This window comes from Sus scrofa, chromosome 13 (assembly GCF_054392235.1).
Source record: "Sus scrofa isolate SSC_HxYL_T2T_F1_AM1 chromosome 13, Sscrofa_HxYL_maternal_Yorkshire_Landrace_v2.0, whole genome shotgun sequence".
NCBI lineage: Eukaryota > Metazoa > Chordata > Mammalia > Artiodactyla > Suidae > Sus > Sus scrofa.
In genome coordinates, this window is record NC_139395.1 from 138,841,796 (window position 1) to 138,862,411 (window position 20,616).

General features: G+C 38.6%; 1 protein-coding gene and 1 long non-coding RNA gene across 35 annotated transcripts in view; one reads left to right on the forward strand and one right to left on the reverse strand.

The window, feature by feature from the left end:
* DGKG (diacylglycerol kinase gamma) overlaps window positions 1–20,616 on the reverse strand; it is a 222,045-nt gene that overhangs the window by 129,038 nt on the left and 72,391 nt on the right. For all 34 annotated transcript variants that reach the window (XR_014822643.1, XR_014822639.1, XR_014822644.1 and 31 more), the window contains one exon: window positions 3,071–3,241. Coding sequence is in view for 21 of the 34 variants with exons in the window: in XM_084987519.1 (XP_084843645.1) it covers window positions 3,071–3,241 (171 nt within the window). In the remaining 13 variants the exon portion in view is untranslated. The remainder of the gene's footprint in view (window positions 1–3,070; window positions 3,242–20,616) is intronic.
* LOC146397651 (uncharacterized) lies at window positions 1,296–19,494 on the forward strand. The gene is made up of 2 exons (XR_014822652.1): window positions 1,296–1,481; window positions 14,365–19,494. It is a non-coding gene; the product is annotated as an uncharacterized LOC146397651 (long non-coding RNA).

A 20,616-nucleotide genomic window follows, 5' to 3' on the forward strand; every position in this document is an offset into this window, starting at 1 on the left:
AGCAAGGCCAGGGATTGAATCCACATCCTCAGAGAGACAATGTGGGTCCTTAACCCACTGAGCCACAATAGGAACTCTTGGAGATGTGCATTTCATTCATCTGAAAGGTAGAGATCCTGTCTGTGGTCTCAGGAATAAGCAGGGTGGGGAGCAGAGCTGAACACATCTTCATTTTTTTCCCCATCCTTTAAAAGGCTTCGTCACACTTGTGTTCTCTGTGGAACCTCCCTTGGCTGACCGTTCCCTTGGACCTCTCAGCATATACCCACAGAGTCACAGCACTTCTGTTAATTTGCCCTTGTATTATCACTTCTATATGTTTTATACCTCTGTACCTAGTGTTTATTCAGTGGTGTGTCTCTGATTGGAGTTTAAGTTATTTAAATGTAACTGGGCTTCTGATTCTATATGACTCTTCTGAATGTCCTGGTCAGACACTCAGAATATGAGGCTGACTCACCAAACAGATTTTGAATGATGTAAGAAGGACAACCCTTCCTGCTAGTGTTGTCCCAGCCCTAGGCCCAGTTAGAGAGCTCTAATACCAAGCTCTCTTTGGTCCTATAGTGCATGAGGAGTAGAACAAGAAAATGTAAGGAAGCATCCTATCTTTTAGCAGCATGGCCTTGGGCAAGTCATTTAAATTTTTTGTGCTCTCTTATAAAATGAGAACAATCATGTCAACCTTCTAGGGCTATTTTAAGGTTAAAATGAGATAATGCATTTAAAGTGCATAAAAATAATGCATAAAAGCAAAAATAAGGTGTTCAATGATGAGTTATTACTATTGTTATACATTGATGATGGGTGGGATTTCAGGCTGTCGTTTCCAAGAAATAAAAAAATGCCCTTTTTTTTTTTTTCCTTTTTAGGACCATACTTGCAGCATATGGAGGGTCCCAGGCTAGGGTCAAATTGGAGCTACAGCTGCCAGCCTACACCACAGCCACAGCAACACCAGAGCTGAGCCTAGTTTGCGACCTATACCACAGCTCATAGCAATGCCGGACCCTTAACCTACCGAGTGAGGCCAGGGATTGAACCCACATCCTCGTGGATCCTAGTCTGGTTTGTTAACTGCTGAGCTATGATGGGAACTCCTTTTTTTTTTTTTAAAGCTTACCTTGGAGTTCTCTGGTGGCTCAGCAGGTTAAAGATCTGGCATTGTCAGTTCTGACCCCAGAACTAATGCATGCTGTGGGTGCGGGCCAATAAAACCAATATAACTTGTTTTCAATTACTAAAATCAGGGAGGACACAAATTCATTTTGTTTTAATTAAAAATTTTTTTACAGGAGAAATGACCAAGTTTCTGCAATAAAAAATTGCAGGGTAAAAAATAAGTAAAAGATTAAAAGAGGCTGAAGAGACATAGTAACCAACAGCAATGTATGGACCATACCTGGATCCCAATCCAAACAATGTTTGAAGTGTTTCCCAGTCATGGGAAAAAATGAATACTGACCAAATATGTGATAATGGTAAGGAGCTCTTTTCTTTAGATGTGATAATGGCATTGGTTATATTTAAGAAAAAGTCATATTTTAGAGATACATACTGAAATATTAACAGATGAAAGTATGATGTCTGGAATTTGCTAACCGTTGAAGGTGGTTGATTGGTATATGGAAGTTCACGGTAGTCTACTTTTATCTACGTTTGAAATTTTCCATAGTAAAAATTTTTTAAATATACTTTCTTTTTATCACCATTACAAGACTCAGTCTGGGAGTTCCTGCTGTGGTGCAGTGGGTTAAGGATCCAGCGTTGTCTCTGAGCGGTTTGGGTCACTGCTGAGGTGCAGGGTGGATCCCCAGCCTGGCTCAGTGGCTTAAGGATCTGGCATTGCCACAGCTGTAGCATAGGTCACAGCAGCAGCTCGGATTTGATCCCTGGCCCGGGAACTTCACATGCCGCTGGTGCAGCCAAAAATTAAAAACAAAACAAAACGAGACTCAGCCTGAGATGGACTAATATGAAGAATCTGTCACACCCTCTCATAGTTATGAGCAAATATAATGCCTGAAATGCAAATTCCAACTGAATGCGGGAAATAATGTGACATTTCACTTTTAACATTAGCCAAAAGAAACAGAAATCTGGTACACTTGCTTCCAAATTAGCATTTAAGGCTTGTAATTTTTAATACCTCAAACCTATGGGGGAGGTTTTAAGCTCAGCTAATGAGCAAACTTTCATTTTGTTTTTGGCAAGGGTTAACCTTTGCCAGACTGTCCTTGCTATTGTTTAAGTTTTGTTAACTATCTGCTTATTAGCTGGAATTTTGACTTTTGCTATCACGTATGCTTTCACTTCAATGGCTACTAAGATCCCAAGAGAAGCCAAAACAATATATGTAGTTTTAACAAGGTCCTACCTATCTCTATTTTTAAAAGTTTGCCTGTAGGCTTGCAGAGGCCATTGAGACCGTCCCAGCATGAGTCATCTGCAAGACTGTTGACTTTTCTTTTTGCCCCCAGCAATTATTCTCCTCCTGAAGACATGTTTTTGAAACCAAGCTCAACTTCCCTAATTAACTAGCCCTCTTTCTCTAGGGGCCAAAACACTTGGGGTGAGGGTGGGTGATGAAATGGAAATAAGCTTTAACAAGATGAGGTTGATTAGATCTCAAGGAAAAAAGAATTCTTCATAGGTAAAAAGTTGCATGGGCATGGAATAGAGGAAGGAAGACAGATGTTGAAAATCTTCGCTTGGAAAGGCCTCTAAGAGGAGGCAGCAGCTTTCTGATTGGAGGCTTTCAGGAAATCCTGCCAGCAAAGGAAGGCAGCCTTCACCCCTGATTGAAACCTTTTCCCTTTCCAGATCCTGGCTCTCAATACCAAGGTCTCAGATGTACCTCCCACCCACTATACAACTGGTGCTGTGTCCCAAGGTGGATTCTAGGAAATACTCGTGCCACTGTTGGTGACAGGGAAGAAAATCTCTCCCAAGGAGGCAGGACCCATCCCCAGAATCCCAGATCAACCTCCAGCATGTTTAGAACAATGGAGAGGACACAAGCTCATCCTCTAGGAAAAAGTCAAAGTTCTCTGACAGGGTGTATACTTACACTCTAACTTATCCTGAGGCCTCCCTGTCTCGAGCAGGGACAGGTAACACACCACATCCTTCAGGTACACTGTGGGGGATTCTGAGCCTGGTGATTGAGCCACAGGACTTCCTAAGGGAGTCGCAGCCACTTGGTCTATAGCTGGCACTTGCTTCTCGGTGATCTTTGATTCTGTGGCAGGCAAAAGGAAAGCATTTGAAGGACACAATGCTTAGTAAACATGGAACCCTTTGTTACCCCATTCTTTTCATTGTAGAGGTAAGAATTTATATAACGGTCTTCAAAAGCGTGGGTTACACAAATATGATCAAATTGGTGGCCATGGAAATCCAGTTTATAGAGTTCACACTCTCTACATGAACTCCATTCTGACCCCTTTAAGAGTCTATAGCCTTGGAAATTCCTGTTGTGGCTCGGTGGTAACAAACCTGACTAGTATCCACAAGAACATGGCTTCCATCCCTGGCCTTGCTTGGTGGGTTAAGGATCCTGTGTGGCTATGAGCTGTGGTGTAGGTCACAGACACAGCTCGGATCCCATGTTGCTGTGGGCTGTGGCATAGGCTGGTAGCTACAGCTCTGATTTGACCCTTAGCCTGGGGACTTCCATATGCCACAGGTGTGGCCCTGAAAAGATCAAAAGAAAAAAAAAAGAGTCCATAGCCTTGTAGGAAATTTACCTATGCTCTACAAATTTCCAGAAAAGATGACAGTGATTTTTAGTAATATCAATAGCCATCAGGTAAATGTCATGTAGCCTAACTTTGGGGGAACACACCAATCTGTAGAGGTAGTTTGGACTGGGATTCCAAAAAGCCAAACAATTAGTTATTTACCAACATACAATTTTCTTCTCAAATGCATTTAAAGATAAATAAAAAGATGAAAGTTCAAAAGAGAAAACTGGGATTGCCAATCAATTAATTTCCAGAAACTAGGAAGAATTTTGATTTATTGAAAACCCAGGAGTTCCTGTCATGGCTCAGCGGTTAACGAACCCAACTAGTATCCATGAGGTTCGATTCCTGGCCTCTCTCAATGGGTTAAGGATCCGGTGTTGCCATGAGCTGTAGGTCACAGACTTGGCTAGGGTCCCACATTGCTGTGGCTGTGGTGTAGGCGTAGACCTGCAGCTACAGCTCCAATTTGACCCCTAGCCTGAGAACCTCCATATGCCGCATGTGTGGCCCTTAAAAAAAAGCCCAATCAGTTGCACTAAAAAAGTGCAGAAAGCGGATCCTCATGCCACAGGAATACAGTAAGTTTCCCCTCTGAATTTTTCCTTCTTGTAGGTAGGAAAACTCTTTGTCCTCTGGTTAAAAAACATGATGCTATTACTAACCAGAAAACCAGGCACCTATATTTCACTGTGTTATTTATACTTTTTGAGGCACTTTAAGGGCTATCTCTCTTTCCCCAGCCTCTTGAAATCCAGGATCTCAGTATTGAATAAGAGGGTGTAACTCACAGAAAACACAGGAGACAGTAAAAGGAAGACTGACAATGAAAAATTCAACCTAAGTATTGAATCATCAAGTAATAGCATGCTGAAGGCATAGGCAGAGAGAGACAGCTTGATAGTAATTCCTGCTGGGGAAGGCAATGCCACCAGTATACTCTTATTTTTTTCAGAGAAAAAAAATGCCAAGCAATGGCAGGCAGTTCATCTCAGTCCAAAAGAGCTATGCTGGATGATGGCCTACCAGGTCCTAGGAGCTAGACTGTAGTTTGAGAAGGGCATTAGCTATAACCCAGATGGAAAGTGGGTGAGACCAAAGGTCACTGACACACTCTATGTCACAAAGGGCCCTATGAAGAGACCAAGATGGAACCCATGAAATAGAGTTGCAAAATAAGGAAAGGAAGCTTCATCTTGAAGTCTCAGAGGACCACAAAGTTGGAAATAATTTCCTCCTGGATAAGATTCTCAGTAGGTTGCAAGAAGGTGTAACCTCTACTAAACAGAAGTAGACAGCTACAGGAGTGAGCAAGTTGAGAAGAAAATACAATAGGATGAGATAAAAACAAGGATAGTGAGATGGGGAAAATTGCTATGAAATTACACATGCAACAGAATTATTAAAATCATCACTGGAGGACAAGTTGTGGAAAAACATAACTTAAGAATGTATGAGACAAATGTGAAAAATTCTTTGTATTAGGCAGCCCATTATACCCCAAGTTACTGTTATATCCTCAATTATTCATCCATTAATGACTTCTATGCCAACTAACTTAGAATAAGTGGGACCAGATTTACCCTCTACTGACACAACTAAAAAAAACTAGACAAAAGATATGAAACAATGGTTCATAGGACATCGAATATGGCCAGCACCAAAGAGTGATCCCAAGATATAGGAAACAAATGAGGTGATCCTCACAAATGCCACATCTTACTGACTGAAAAGAGTTTCTAGGCTGTGGAGGAGGAAACCCAGGCAGATCCTGGAAGTCCCTCTGAGTTATGGAAATGGAGCTGACAGTCTGGGGAGCCCAAGGTGACTGGCCTTCACAGAGCAGAGCACAGAGAGAACTCCAGAGATATGCAGAGGTCCTTCTGAGTAATCAGCAGAGAGTTCCTTCATTTATTCATCTGAGTAGTGATTAGTACACAAATGTGAGGAAATTACCTGAGGCTGGGGAAGGAATCAGGATGAGGAGGAATAATCCCTGGAATGCACAGAGAACCAGGAATAGTGTCTATTCCCACCAATCATTGAGTAGAGTACTCAGAAGAGTTTTGCTATGGTAACTGAGGAAAATTAGCCCTAGAGAAAATGTTTCCATGGTCCTTCCTAGCAAAGCTTTAAAAGCTTGACCCCAAAGGTCAAAGTATTTCCTAGAAGACCCAAGCGTATCCAAAAACAAAGTTCAAGAACATTTATAGGAATACAAAAATATCTAGTCCCCCCAGTGTAAAATTTTCAATGTCTGGCATTCAATAAAATATTGCCAGGTATGCAAAGAAGCAAGAAAATATGAACAATAGTAAGGAGGAAAATAAAATGTACCACAAAATGATACAGATGATATAATATACAAAAACTTTAAAACAGTTATTATCATTGTATTCCATATATTCAAAAAGGCGGAAGACAGACTGAACGTATTTAGCAGAGACACTAAAGGTATTTAAAAATGCCCACATCAAGTGCCTAGATATGATGTGTTAAATGAAAAATACACTGAATGGGATTAACAATAGATTAGACAATGCAGAGGAAAAGACTACTGAATCTGAAGCATCACAACAGAAACCATCCAAAAAGATTAAAAAAAAAAGTATCATACCAGTGAGATGTTGGACAACTTCAAGTAGTCAAATAAACATGTAATTGGAATACCTGAATGAGAGGATAGTCAGGAGAAAAAAAAAAAAATTCAAGAAATAATGGCTGACATTTTCCCCAATTTGTTGATATTTGATAAAACTATAGACCCTCACACCCAAGATGCTTAATGAACCCCAAACATAAGAAATATAAATAAAACTACAGCAAGAAATATCACATCTGAATTGATTAAAATCAGTGATAAAGAGAAAATCATAAAAGATATCTTATACTGAGACAAATGAAGATAAGAATGGCTGTAGTTTTCTTACTGGAAACAAAGCAAGAAGACAGCCAGTAGAACAACATCTTTAAAGTACTAAAAGAAAAAAAAAATTATCAACCTAGAATACTTTACTCAGTGAAGTCTCAAAAAAAGGCTAAATAAAGAATTTTTCAAATAAACTGTACATAAACAGTATAGAGCTGCATTACAAAAAAAGATAAAGAAAACCCTTTCACTAAAATTATCATATGGAAACCTGCATCTACACACGAGAATGATAAACACTGAAACTAGTAAACCATGTTGATAAACATAAAGAATATTTTTCTTACTAATTAAATCTTTTAAAAGATAGTTAACTATGACAATAACAACATGATGTGTGGTTTATAATATATGTAGAAGTAAAAAGTATGACAACAATAGCCCAAAGGCCTGAATGAGAGAAATGGGGTATACTGTAAATTTCTTATTGTATATACAAAGTGAAATATGAATACTTGAAGGTAGACTGTGCTGGATAAATCAACAGAAGATGAAACGAAATCATAAAAAATATTCAATTAATTTAAAAGAAGGAAGAAAAAGAGCAAAAGGGAAAGAAAAGATAGGAAAGAAGAAAACAAATAGCAAGATGGTAGTTTTAAACCTAACTATATCAATTATCACAGTAAATGTAAATGTTCTAAAACTCTAAAAAGGCAGATATTGTCAGATTGGATTTAAAAAAAATAAGACCCCAGCAAATTATTACATTTAGAATGGAAAAAAAAAAAAAAAGAATGGCTAAGCAATGAGGTCCTATCACATAGCAAAGGGAACTATGTTCATCTCTTGGGATAGACCATGATGGAAGACAATATAAGAAAGGGAATGTGTGTAGATAGATAGATAGATAGCAATATATATATATATATGTTTATCAGAAATTGGCACAACATTGTAAACCAGCTATTCTTTAATAAAAAAAATGCCAAAAAAGTTCGAGTATAGAAAAAGGATCCTCAGACATACTTCCTATAAGAAAGTCAATTTAAAGATACAAATACATTAAAAGCAAAAGAATGAAAAAAGATTATATCATAGTAACATTAGTTAACTAGAATGCCTATAGTAGTTATGAATATAATTCTAATAAAGTAAATTCCAAAGTGAAGAATATTATTGGGGAGAAAGAGAGTGTTTTAATAACAATAAAGGGAGTTCCCTTCGTGGCACAATGGTTAACGAATCCGACTAGGAACCATGAGGTTTCGGGTTCGATCCCTGCCCTTGCTCAGTGGGTTAACGATCCGGCGTTGCCGTGAGCTGCAGTGTAGGTTGCCGATTCGACCCCTAGCCTGGGAGCCTCCATATGCCGCGGGAGCGGCCCAAGAAATAGCAAAAAGACAAAAAAAAAAAAAAACAAAAAAAAAACAATAAAGATGTCAAGTCATTAGGACAATATAATACTGCTAAAAATTCTACTCCAAGGAATTTTACCTAAAAGCAATGAAAGCTGTTCATACAAAGATTTGTATATAAATATTCAAATTTTATTTTTAATAGCCCCAAACTGGAAATTACATAAGAATCCATCAATAAATAAATTGCGGAATATCTACCTATATACTGAAATTCTAATCTGTAATAAAAATATGTTATTTATTCATACACACAACGACATGGATGAATTTTAAAATTATTATGCTGAGTGAAAGAAGCCAAACAAAAAAGACTACATATGTATCATTCTATTTATATAAAATCTAGAAAATGCAGTCTGGTCTATAGCTACAGCAAGCAGATCAGTGGCAAGGTGGAGATGGAGGTAGGTGGGTAGGAAGGGTGGGAGAAAGGGATTATAAAGGAAACCTCTGGAGATGATGACTATCTTCATCACATTGATGTGATGATTTTATCAGTATATACAGACATTAAAACTTACTAATTATACATTTTACACACATACAATTCATTTTATGCCAACAGTATTTCAATAAAACTGTTTTAAAACAAAATTGTCATTATATACAGATAATGTAATATTCTATATAGAGAACTCTAAAGACTCCATGCAAAAAATCTAGAATAAATTAATTCAGCGAGGTAGCAAGATGTAAAATTAATATATAGAAACCTGTTGCATTTCTTTATACTAACAATTAAATATCTGAAAGAGGAAGTTAAGAAAATCCCATTTAAAATCATGTCAAAAATAAAATACCTAGGAATTAATCTAACCAAAGAGGTGAAAGACCTATATGCTGAGAACTATAAAACATTGATAAAAGAAACTGAAGATGATTCGAAGAAATGGAGAGATGTCCCATGCTCTTTGATTGGAAGAATTAATATTGTTAAAATGGCCATACTATCCAAAGCAATCTACAGATTTAATGTGCTCCCTATCAAATTACTCATGACATTTTTCACAGAACTAGAACAAAAAATCCTAGAATTTATATGGAACCACAAAAGACCCAGAATTGCCAAAGCAATCTTGAGAGGAAAGAACAAAGCTGGAAGCATAACCCTCCCTTTCTTTAGACAATACTACAAAGCTACAGTAATCAAAAACAGTATGGTGTTGTCACAAAAACAGACATTTGGATCAATGGTACAGAATAGAAAGCCCAGAAATAAACCCATACACTGAAGATACCAATTAATTTTCAACAAAGAAGGCAAGAGTATACAGTGGAGAAAAGACAGTTTCTTCAGAAAGTGGTGTTGGGAAAACTGGATAGCCTCACGTAAATCAATGCAGTTAGAATACACCCTTATACCATCTACAAAAATAAACTCAAAATGGTTTAAAGACCTAAATATAAGACATATGATATCACTTATATCTGGAATCTAATATATGGCACAAATGAACCTTTACACAGAAAAGAAAGTCATGGACATGGAGAACAGACTTGTGGTTGCTAAGGGGGAGAGGGAGGGGTAGGGAGTGGAATGGATTGGGAATTTGGGGTTAATAGATGCAAACGATTGCCTTTGGAATGGATAAGCAATGAGATCCTGCTATATAGCACTGGAACTATGTCTAGTCACTTATGATGGAGCATGATAATGCAAAAAAAAAGGAATGTATATGTGTGTGTAACTGGGTCACCTTGCTGTATCAGTAGAAAATTGACAGAACACTGTAAACCAGCTATAATGGAAAAAATAAAAATCATTATAAACGAAAAAAAAAAAAAAAAAAAGACATGACACCATAAAACTCCTAGAAGAGAACATAGGCTAAACATTCTCTGACATAAATCACAGCAATACTTTCTTAGCTCAGTCTCCCAAAGCAAAAGAAAATAAAAGCAAAAATAAACAAATGAGACCTAATCAAACTTAAAAGCATTTGCACAGCAAAGGAAACCATCGCAGACAAAAAGACAAACTATGGACTGGGAGAAAATACTTGCAACCGATGTGACTGAAAAGTACTTAATTTCCAAAATATACAAACAACACATGCAACTCAACAACAACAAAACACCCAGTTGAAAAAGGGCAGAAGACCTAAATAGACATTTCTCCAAAGACACATGGATAGCCAACAGCCACATGAAAGATGCAAAACATCACTAATTATTGGAGAAATGCAAATGAAAACTACAATGAGGTACCACCTCACATGGGTCAGAACGGCCATCACTAGTAAGTCTACAAATAACAAATGCTGGAGAAGGTGTGGAAAAAAGGGAACCCTCCTACACTGTTGGTGGGAATGTAAATTGGTATAACCACCATGGAAAACAGTATTGAAATTCCTCAGAAAACTAAATATAGAACTACCACGTGATCCAGCAATCCCATACTTGTGCATGTATCCAGACAAAACTTTCATTCAAAAAGATACAGGTACCCCTATGTTCATTGCGAACTGTTCACAATAGCCAGTACACGTAAACAACCTAAATGTCCATCGACAAATGAATGGATTAAGAAGGTGTGGTAGGGAGTTCCCTTCGTGGCATGGTGCAGTGGTTAATGAATCTGACTAGGAACCATGAGGTTGCGGGTTCGATCCCTGCCCTTGCTCAGTGGGTTAACGATCCAGCGTTGCCGTGAGCTGTGGTGTAGGTTGCAGACGCGGCTCGGATCCCGCGTTGCTGTGGCTCTGGCATACGCCAGTGGCTACAGCTCCGATTCAACCCCTAGCCTGGGAACCTCCATATACCGCAGGAGCGGCCCAAGAAATAGCAAAAAAAAAAAAAAAAAAGAAGGTGTGGTACACATATACAATATACAATATTGTATATGTGTACCACACCTTCTTAATCCATTCATTTGTCATAAAAAGAATGAAAATAATGCTATTTGCAACAACATGGATGCAACTAGAGATTCTCATACTAAGTGAAGTAAGTCAGAAAGAGAAAGACAAATGCCATATGATATCACTTATGTGCGAAATCTAAAATATGTCACAAATGAACCTATCTACAAAATGGAAACACACTTACAGATATAAAGAACAGACTGTGGTTGCCAAGGGATGGGGGCAGGGAGTGGGATGGACTGGGAGTTTGGAGTTAACAGATGTAAACTATTACATTTAGAATCAATAAACAATGAGGTCCTACTGTACCACACAGGGAACTCTATCCAATCTCTTGGGATAGAACATGATGGAAGACAGTATGAGAAAAAGAATATATATATGTGTGTAAGACTGGGTCGCTATGCTGTACAGCAGAAATTGAAACAACACTATAAATCAACTGTAATTATAAAAAGAAAATAACCTAAAAATACAACTGAATCACTCTGCTGAACACCTGAAACTAATAAATGTCAGTAAACTATACTTTGATTAAAAAAATACACTATTATAGACATTTCTAAAGATCCTTTGTTATCAGAGCTGTAACTGGAACTTGAACCATTGTTCCAGTCTTCGCCAAGGTCCACTGTTAAGTCCAGCAGTGGAAACGCTGGGGCCCAGAAGGCACACAGTCCTACTGGCGTCCTAGCTCCTCATGCTGCCTGACATTAAATACCTGCGACCCACAGCCATGCGAGCTCATCCCTCAGGGACTACCCTCTTCCAGAGCACAGAGGTACTGTCCAGGCGCCACATCACGCCCCCTTCTGAGTGAGGGTTCCTGGACAGAGCTGACTTGTTCCATCTTTTCTCTTCGTCTCGGCATTACTTCTTGCCTTCCAGCTGGGCCATATGGCATAGCAGAAAGAGCACCATAGCTAGAGACAGAAAACTGGGCTTGTCCTAAATGGTATGTCATCTTGTACAAGTAGGCTCACTCCCTAAACCCAACCTCAGTTATCTCAACTGTTAAAAGACAGACTTGCATTAAAATCAATACATACCAAGTCTTGAATCACATGAAAAGTGTTTGTGAATATAATGCCAAGTGAAAAAGCTGGATCCAAAATTATATATATACACAGTCTGATTCCAATTCTGTAAAAAGTTTATAGGAAAAAAAAAAACCTGCAAGGATGTGTGGGTGTAATGGTAGCTTTAGGTGATTCTGTCGTGTTTCTTTATTTTTTCTGTACTCTTCAAATATTTTACAACACGTTACTGTCATAATTGGGGGAAAATAAGAAAAAAATGGAGGGACTTTTCTTGAGACTCCAATAGTTCAAGATGCTCCAGCCTTCCCTGAGCTGACAGCCTGACCGTGACAGATTGCTCAAGGCCCTGAGTGGACGTCTGGACTCAGTGAAAGCCCCTCTCTTCTATGCTGATGGATTTAATCATACACCCACCTGGATCTGGGAATGAATAACTTATAAGTGGATTATTCTAGATGAGAGCTTGGAGATGGATCTGATAGGCCTAAAAAGGCCATATCAAATGAGAATTGAGTTTCTTCCTCTGGCTTCTGCTTGAGCAACAGGAAAAGGGCAGAATTTTCCACAGATGGCCTGATCTAAGGTGATTCCACAACCTGGCTCTTCCTTGTTGGCAGAGGTCCCTCTCTGTGGTGACCACCTGTCCCTACATTCTTGTTTCTGCTGAACAGGGACATCTAATTAAGACATCCATGGAAGGTGGCCTAACAGGAAGAGGATTTGCTACTTTAAATTTCAAGTCACAAAAGAAGATGAAAAAATGCCATACACCTCCCTGGGTCAGCAGTCAGATAACTGCCCCTTCATGATTGGAACACAGGAGACTGAGTGTCCATGCCCAGGAAAACAGTGCATGACAAATGCAGGAAGTCTCTGGATGTTGCTCTGAGACCAAGAGCAACTGACATTAGTGATACAGACCAAGTGATACAGACATTACAAATAAGCATGGTGGTCAATTAAGCCAGCCGATGCATATTAGCACCATGGATTAACTTTTCTCAAATACCACATAATGATGGCATCACCTCTAAGTCCTTGTTTGGTACCTTGGAAACTTCAGTCACTGAAACAAACTATGCCCAAACAATTTGGAAGATCAGAGAATAAAGTGTAACTTCTCTCAGTTCTTCTTGAAGTTTCCAATACTTGGACTAAGAAAATCTCTGGGTAAAGAATCTAGGTAAAGAAAAAGATGCTTTTCACAGTTGATTTTCTTGGTGAGAATTTAGAACCTCAAAGCTTCCGTTTTGACCCTTTTCTTTCTACCATGAGAATGATTTATGTCATAACATGCCTCCCCTATTCCACATAAGATTTAAAATTTATGACTTAAATCAATTTGACTAAGGGACCATGGACTTGGCATGCCTGGGTGAAAGGCTGGGCAGAGGAGTGGGTGAGCCTATACTTTGTAGAGTCTTTCCCTGCTGTTGTCTATGAAGGTCTCAGGAAGCACCGATGCTCTTAACCCTTGCTTTCTGGAGCTCTATGGGAAGCTTGGAATTTGCTGAACTTATGGTCCAGAGGAAATTCTCCTTCCCAACCACGTTCTGCTTTCTATCCACAGTGAATTTTTGATCTCAGCAGTCCTTTAGTTACACACTGAAAACGTTGCAATCCTCTATCTGCCTTTTCTGCCATGACTGGAAAAAAAGATTAGAACTACATCTAGAAGAAATTCTCTCATCCTAGGTCTCTGTTACAATTAGTTCTCATTCAATTGTATGATCTTCTTATCTATCCCACCAGATATGTATGTATGCATTATGTGTACACACACACACACTCTGTATATTGAAAGATACAATAAAACTGCATTCTCTATCCCCTGGGCACATTCCAAGGCTGGAATTCACCAGTGCATATCAGTCTTTTCCAAACAATAATGCATAGGAAATAAGGTCTCTCTCTCTGAGTGTACTTGAAGCTCCATGAGCAACCTGGGAGGAGGACGGTCCCTAAAAGTCCTTCCATGAGAATAGGATGCCCAACTGACACACTTGAAGAATGAGGGTGCAGACTGCAGGAGATCTTGGCAGACACAACGAGCTGAGAACAGGGTGTTCCCCTGGAGGGTAGCCACTTGAATTATAACTGCTAATATTTATTGAACATTTACTGTGTTCCAGGAATCCCTGTAAGCATTTTATACACATAACTCACTTAACTTTCATATCAACACTTCCATCTCATGCTACAGATGGGGAAACTGAGGGACAGAGATGTTGTTCAAAATATACCCAAGATTACAGAGCTAGGCATCGTCAGAGCGGGGTGTTAAACTGAAGAAGTCTTTCTCTAAAGTCCAGATTTTTAACCAATAGGCTTTACTGCCTGATCCAACTTGGGTTGACAGTGTCTAGGAAATCTGTACTGGAACTGAGAACAGAGGTCAAGGAAGATAACATTTGCTCTTTTCAGTTTTCCTAGGAGCTCCTGCCTTTGGGTTTGTGCTTGTCCATAACCTACAAACAGAGGAATGGAATGGCTTCCCATCGATAAACGTGCCAGGGAAGGTTCGACATCAGTCTTGGCCCAAGAGTGGGTCCATGGATAGCCAGGCACCATGACGGTAGCCTTGCTGGGAGTGCAGCCTTGGCCATTTCATCAGGAACTAACCAAACTGGAAGCCTTTACGTGGAGGCAAACCTTCATCCAGGCACCTCAAGAGACACCACTGCCTCCTATCTTAGTGTAGGAAAGAACAGCAGCTCTGAGGTTGGACATTTCTGGATCAGATCCCCAGTTCCACATGTCACACAGTGGTATGCAATCTCTTACAGCCTCAGCTCCTCAGTGTGTGAAGTGGCATGATTACAAAGGCTAAGTGAAACATGCAATAAAGCAGGTGCCTGGCAGATAAATCTTGAAAACACTGTTAGCTTGCCCTTCCTCTTAACTTGTCCAAACAAATGCATATAAATATTGTTGGCAATCAACCAGGGCACACTCTTACCCTCTTGCCCTACCCCTCTTCAGCCATCCAGTGCTAGAGTCATTTGCACCTCAGCCTTCCACACATTTTTTTTTTTTTTTTTTTATTAAATTTTATTTTCCCACTGTACAGCAAGGGGGTCAGGTTATCCTTACATGTATACATTACAATTACAGTTTTTCCCCCACCATTTCTTCTGTTGCAACATGAGTATCTAGACATAGCTCTCAATGCTATTCAGCGGGATCTCCTTGTAAATCTATTCTACCTTGTGACTGATAAGCCCAAGCTCCCGATCCCTCCCACTCCCTCCCCCTCCCATCAGGCAACCACAAGTCTCTTCTCCAAGTCCATGATTGATTTTCTTTTCTGAGGAGATGTTCATTTGTGCTGGATATTAGATTCCAGTTATAAGTGATGTCATATGGTATTTGTCTTTGTCTTTCTGGCTCATTTCACTCAGTATGAGATTCTCTAGTTCCATCCATGTTGCTGCAAATGGCATGATGTCATCCTTTTTTATGGCTGAGTAGTATTCCATCGTGTATATATACCACATCTTCCGAATCCAATCCTCTGTCGATGGACATTTGGATTGTTTCCATGTCCTGGCTATTGTGAATAGTGCTGCAATGAACATGCGGGTGCATGTGTCTCTTTTAAGTAGAGCTTTGTCCGGATAGATGCCCAAGAGTGGGATTGCAGGGTCATATGGAAGTTCTATGTATAGATTTCTAAGGTATCTCCAAACTGTTCTCCATAGTGGCTGTACCAGTTTACATTCCCACCAACAGTGCAGGAGGGTTCCCTTTTCTCCACAGCCCCTCCAGCACTTGTTATTTGTGGATTTATTAATGATGGCCATTCTGACTGGTGTGAGGTGGTATCTCATGGTAGTTTTGATTTGCATTTCTCTTATAATCAGCGATGTTGAGCATTTTTTCATGTGTTTGTTGGCCATCTGTATATCTTCCTTGGAGAAATGTCTATTCAGGTCTTTTGCCCATTTTTCCATTGATTGATTGGTTTTTTTGCTGTTGAGTTGTATAAGTTGCTTGTATATTCTAGAGATTAAGCCCTTGTCAGTTGCATCATTTGAAACTATTTTCTCCCATTCTGTAAGTTGTCTTTTTGTTTTCTTTTGGGTTTCCTTTGCTGTGCAAAAGCTTTTCAGTTTGATGAGGTCCCATGGGTTTATTTTTGCTCTAGTTTCTATTGCTTTGGGAGACTGACCTGAGAAAATATTCATGATGTTGATGTCAGAGAGTGTTTTGCCTTTGTTTTCTTCTAGGAGTTTGATGGTGTCCTGTCGTATATTTAAGTCTTTCAGCCATTTGGAGTTTATTTTTGTGCATGGTGTGAGGGTGTGTTCTAGTTTCATTGCTTTGCATACAGCTGTCCAGGTTTCCCAGCAATGCTTGCTGAATAGACTTTCCTTTTCCCATTTGATGTTCTTGCCTCCCTTGTCAAAGATTAATTGACCATAGGTGTCAGGGTTAATTTCCAGATTCTCTATTCTGTTCCATTGGTCTGTCTGTCTGTTTTGATACCAGTACCACACTGTTTTGATGACTGTGGCTTTGTAGTATTTCTTGAAGTCTGGGAGAGTTATGCCTCCTGCTTGGTTTTTGTTTCTCAGGATTGCTTTGGCGATTCTGGGTCTTTTGTTGTTCCATATAAATGTTTGGATTGTTTGTTCTAGTTCTGTGAAAAATGTCATGGGTAATTTGATAGGGATGGCATTGAATCTGTAGATTGCTTTGGGTAGGATGGCCATTTTCACAATATTGATTTTTCCAATCCAGGAACATGGAATATCTTTCCATTTTTTTACATCTTCTTTGATTTCTTTGATTAAGGTTTTATAGTTCTCGGCATATAGGTCCTTTACCTCTTTGGTTAGGTGTATTCCGAGGTATTTGATTTTGTGAGGTACAATTTTAAAAGGTATCGTATTTTTGTATTCCTTTTCTAATGCTTCATTGCTGGTATACAGAAATGCAACTGACTTCTGAATGTTAATCTTATATCCTGCCACTTTGCTGAATTTATTAATCAGTTCAAGGAGTTTTGGGGTTGAGTCCTTAGGGTTTTCTAGGTATAGAATCATGTCATCTGCATACAGTGACAGTTTGATCTCTTCTCTTCCTATATGGATGCCTTTGATTTCTTTTGTTTGTCTAATTGCTGTGGCTAAGACTTCCAAAACTATGTTGAAGAGCAGTGGTGAGAGTGGGCATCCCTGTCTTGTTCCAGATTTGAGTGAGAAGGCTTTCAGTTTTTCCCCATTGAGGATTATATTTGCTGTGGGTTTATCATAAATGGCTTTGATTATATTCAGGAATGTTCCCTCTATACCCACTTTGGCGAGGGTCTTGATCATGAATGGATGTTGAACTTTGTCAAATGCTTTTTCTGCATCTATTGAGATGATCATATGATTTTTGACTTTTTTTTTGTTAATGTGGTGTATGATGTTGATTGATTTGCGTATGTTGAACCATCCTTGTGAACCTGGGATGAACCCAACCTGGTCATGGTGTATAATTTTTTTGATATGTTGTTGGATTCGGTTGGCTAAGATTTTGTTGAGAAGTTTTGCATCTATATTCATCAATGATATTGGGCGATAGTTTTCTTTTTTGGTGGTATCTCTGCCTGGTTTTGGAATGAGGGTGATGGTGGCCTCATAGAATGTCTTTGGGAGTATTCCTTCTTCTTCAACCTTTTGAAAGAGTTTAAGGAGGATGGGCACCAATTCCTCTTTATATGTTTGATAGAATTCACCTGTGAAGCCATCTGGTCCTGGGCTTTTATTTGTAGGGAGTGATTTTATGACCTCTTCAATTTCATTTCTAGTGATTGGTCTGTTCAGTTGGTCTGTTTCTGCTTGATTCAGTTTTGGCAGGCTGTAAGATTCTAGAAAATTGTCCATTTCTTCCAGATTGTCAAACTTATTGCCATATAGTTGTTCATAGTATTCTCTTATGGTTTTTTGTATTTCTGCTGTATCCGTTGTGATTTCTCCTTTTTCATTTATAATTTTGGTGATTTGGGTTCTTTCTCTCCTCTTTTTAGTGAGTCTGGCCAGGGGTTTATCAATTTTGTTCACCTTTTCAAAGAACCAGCTCTTGGTTTTATTAATTTTCTCTATTGTTTTTTGAGTCTCTATTTTATTGATTTCTTCTTTGATCTTTACAATTTCCTTCCTTCTGCTGACTTTAGGACTTCTTTGTTCTTCTTTTTCTAATTCATTTAGGTGGAGGGTTAAGTTGTCAATTTGGGATCTTTCTTCTTTTTTGAGAAAGGCCTGGATTGCTATAAATTTCCCTCTGAGCACTGCTTTCGCAGCATCCCATAGATTTTGAGAGGTTGTGTCTTCATTATCATTTGTTTCAAGATAGTTTTTAATTTCCTTCTTGATTTCCTCATTGACCCATTGGTTTTTTAGTAGCATGTTGTTTAGTCTCCATGGAGTAGGTTTTTTCTCTTTCCTTTTCCCATGGTTGATTTCTAATTTCATGGCATTGTGGTCAGAGAAGATACTTGAGATAATTTCTATGCTCCTAAATTTATTGAGATTCGCTTTATGTCCCAATATGTGGTCGATTCTTGAGAATGTTCCATGAGCATTTGAGAAGAATGTGTATTCTGATTTTTTTGGATGTAGTGTCCTGAAGATATCAATTAAGTCTAACTTTTCTATTGTTTCCTTTAGGATCTCTGTTGCTTTATTGGTTTTCTGTCTAGAGGATCTGTCCATTGATGTGAGGGGAGTATTAAGGTCTCCTACTATGATTGTATTCTCATCAATATCTCCCTTTATGTCTGTTAATATTTGTTGTATGTATCTGGGTGCTCCTATGTTTGGGGCATATATGTTGATGATAGTAACCTCCTCTCCTTGGATGGACCCCTTAATCATTAAATAGTGTCCTTCTTTGTCTTTCTTTATGTCTTTTGTTTTAAAGTCTATTTTGTCTGATATGAGTGTTGCAACTCCTGCTTTTCTGTCATGTCTATTGGCATGAAATACTTTTCCCCAGCCTTTCACTTTCAATCTATATGTATCTTTTGTCCTAAGGTGAGTTTCTTGTAGGCAGCATATTGAAGGTTTTTGCCGTTTTATCCACTCAGCCATTCTGTGTCTTTTGATTGGGGCATTCAGTCCATTGACATTTAAGGTGATAATTGATAGATGATTATTTATTGCCATTTGATCCTCGTGTTCCAGTTGATTCTATGGTTCTCCATTCTTCTTCTTTTTTTTTTTTTTTTTTTTGGTTGGATGGTCTCCTGTTATTATCTGCTTGAGTGTATTTTTTTTTTTCATTTTTTGCAAATGCAATATTTGGTTTTGGCTTGTGGTTGCCCTGTTTTTTAAGTATGCTAACCCCTTCCCATAATTGTGTGTTTTAGCCTGATGGTCCTGTAAGTTCAAACACTTCATTATTATATTAAAATTAAGAAGAGAGACATACATACAAACAAAAAGGATTATTTACCTCCTAACATCCCTTGCCCACATTTTATGGTTTTGATGACTCTTTTATTTTTTTCCTTTTAATTTTATTTTGTTTGAAGCATGTTCATGATTAAATCTGTATGCTGGCTTATTTGAGTGACTGCTCTCTGATTGTATCTTCCTCAGTCCTAGTTCTTCCTCTTCTTCTTCTTCTTCTTTTTTTTTTTTTTTTTCTTTTCTTTTTTCTTCCCTTTCCTTCCTTTCTTTTTGGTTTAGAGAAGCCCTTTCAATATTTCCTTTAACCTGGGTTTTGTGTTGCTGTATTCTTTAAGTTTTTGTTTGTTGGGAAAAATTTTTATTTCCCCTTCTATTTTAAATGATATTCTTGCTGGATAAAGTATTCTAGGTTGCATATTTTTTCCTTTGAGCACTTTAAATATCTCTTGCCATTCCCTCCTGGCCTGTAGTGTTTCTGTAGAGAAATCAGCTGATATTCTTATGGGGGTTCCCTTGTAGGTAACATTCTGTTTTTCTCTTGCTGCCTTTAGGATCCTCTCTTTATCACTAACTTTTGCCATTTTTATTATGATGTGTCTTGGTGTGGGTCTGTTTGGGTTCAGTTTGTTTGGGGTCCTCTGTGCTTCTTGTATCTTGAATCCAGTATCCTTTAGATTTGGGAAGTTTCCAGCGATAATTTCTTCAAATATATTTTCCATTCCTTTATCTTTTTCTACTCCTTCTGGAATTCCTATTATGCGTAGATTGGCCCGTTTTATATTATCCCATAGGTCTCTTATATTGCTTTCCAGTTTTTTGATTCGGTTTTCTGTCTGTTGACCAGATTGAGTGATTTCCATTATTCTATCTTCCATATCACTGATTCGTTCTTCTGCATTATTCATTCTAGTTTTTACTGCCCCTAGTTCAGTTTGCATCTCTGCAAATGAATGTTCTAGTTTTTCTTGGCTCCTCCTTATATTTTCTAGCTCCTTTCTGAGGGTATCTGCATTGCTGTTCATATCTTCTCTTAATTCCTTCAGTATTTTCACTATTTCTCTTTTGAACTCCAGGTCTGTCAGACTGCAGAGATCAGTTTCATTGTTGACTGTTTTAGGTGAGTTCTCCTGTTGGTTTGACTGGGGGTGGTTTCTCAGCTTCTTCATCTTGCTTGTTGTCTTCTTTCTCCTGAGGGAGTTGTACTCTCCGTTATCGGGTAGTGTTTGCCTTGTCACTGCCCTGGAATATTTCCTGAGGGCTGTCGTTGTTGGTCAAT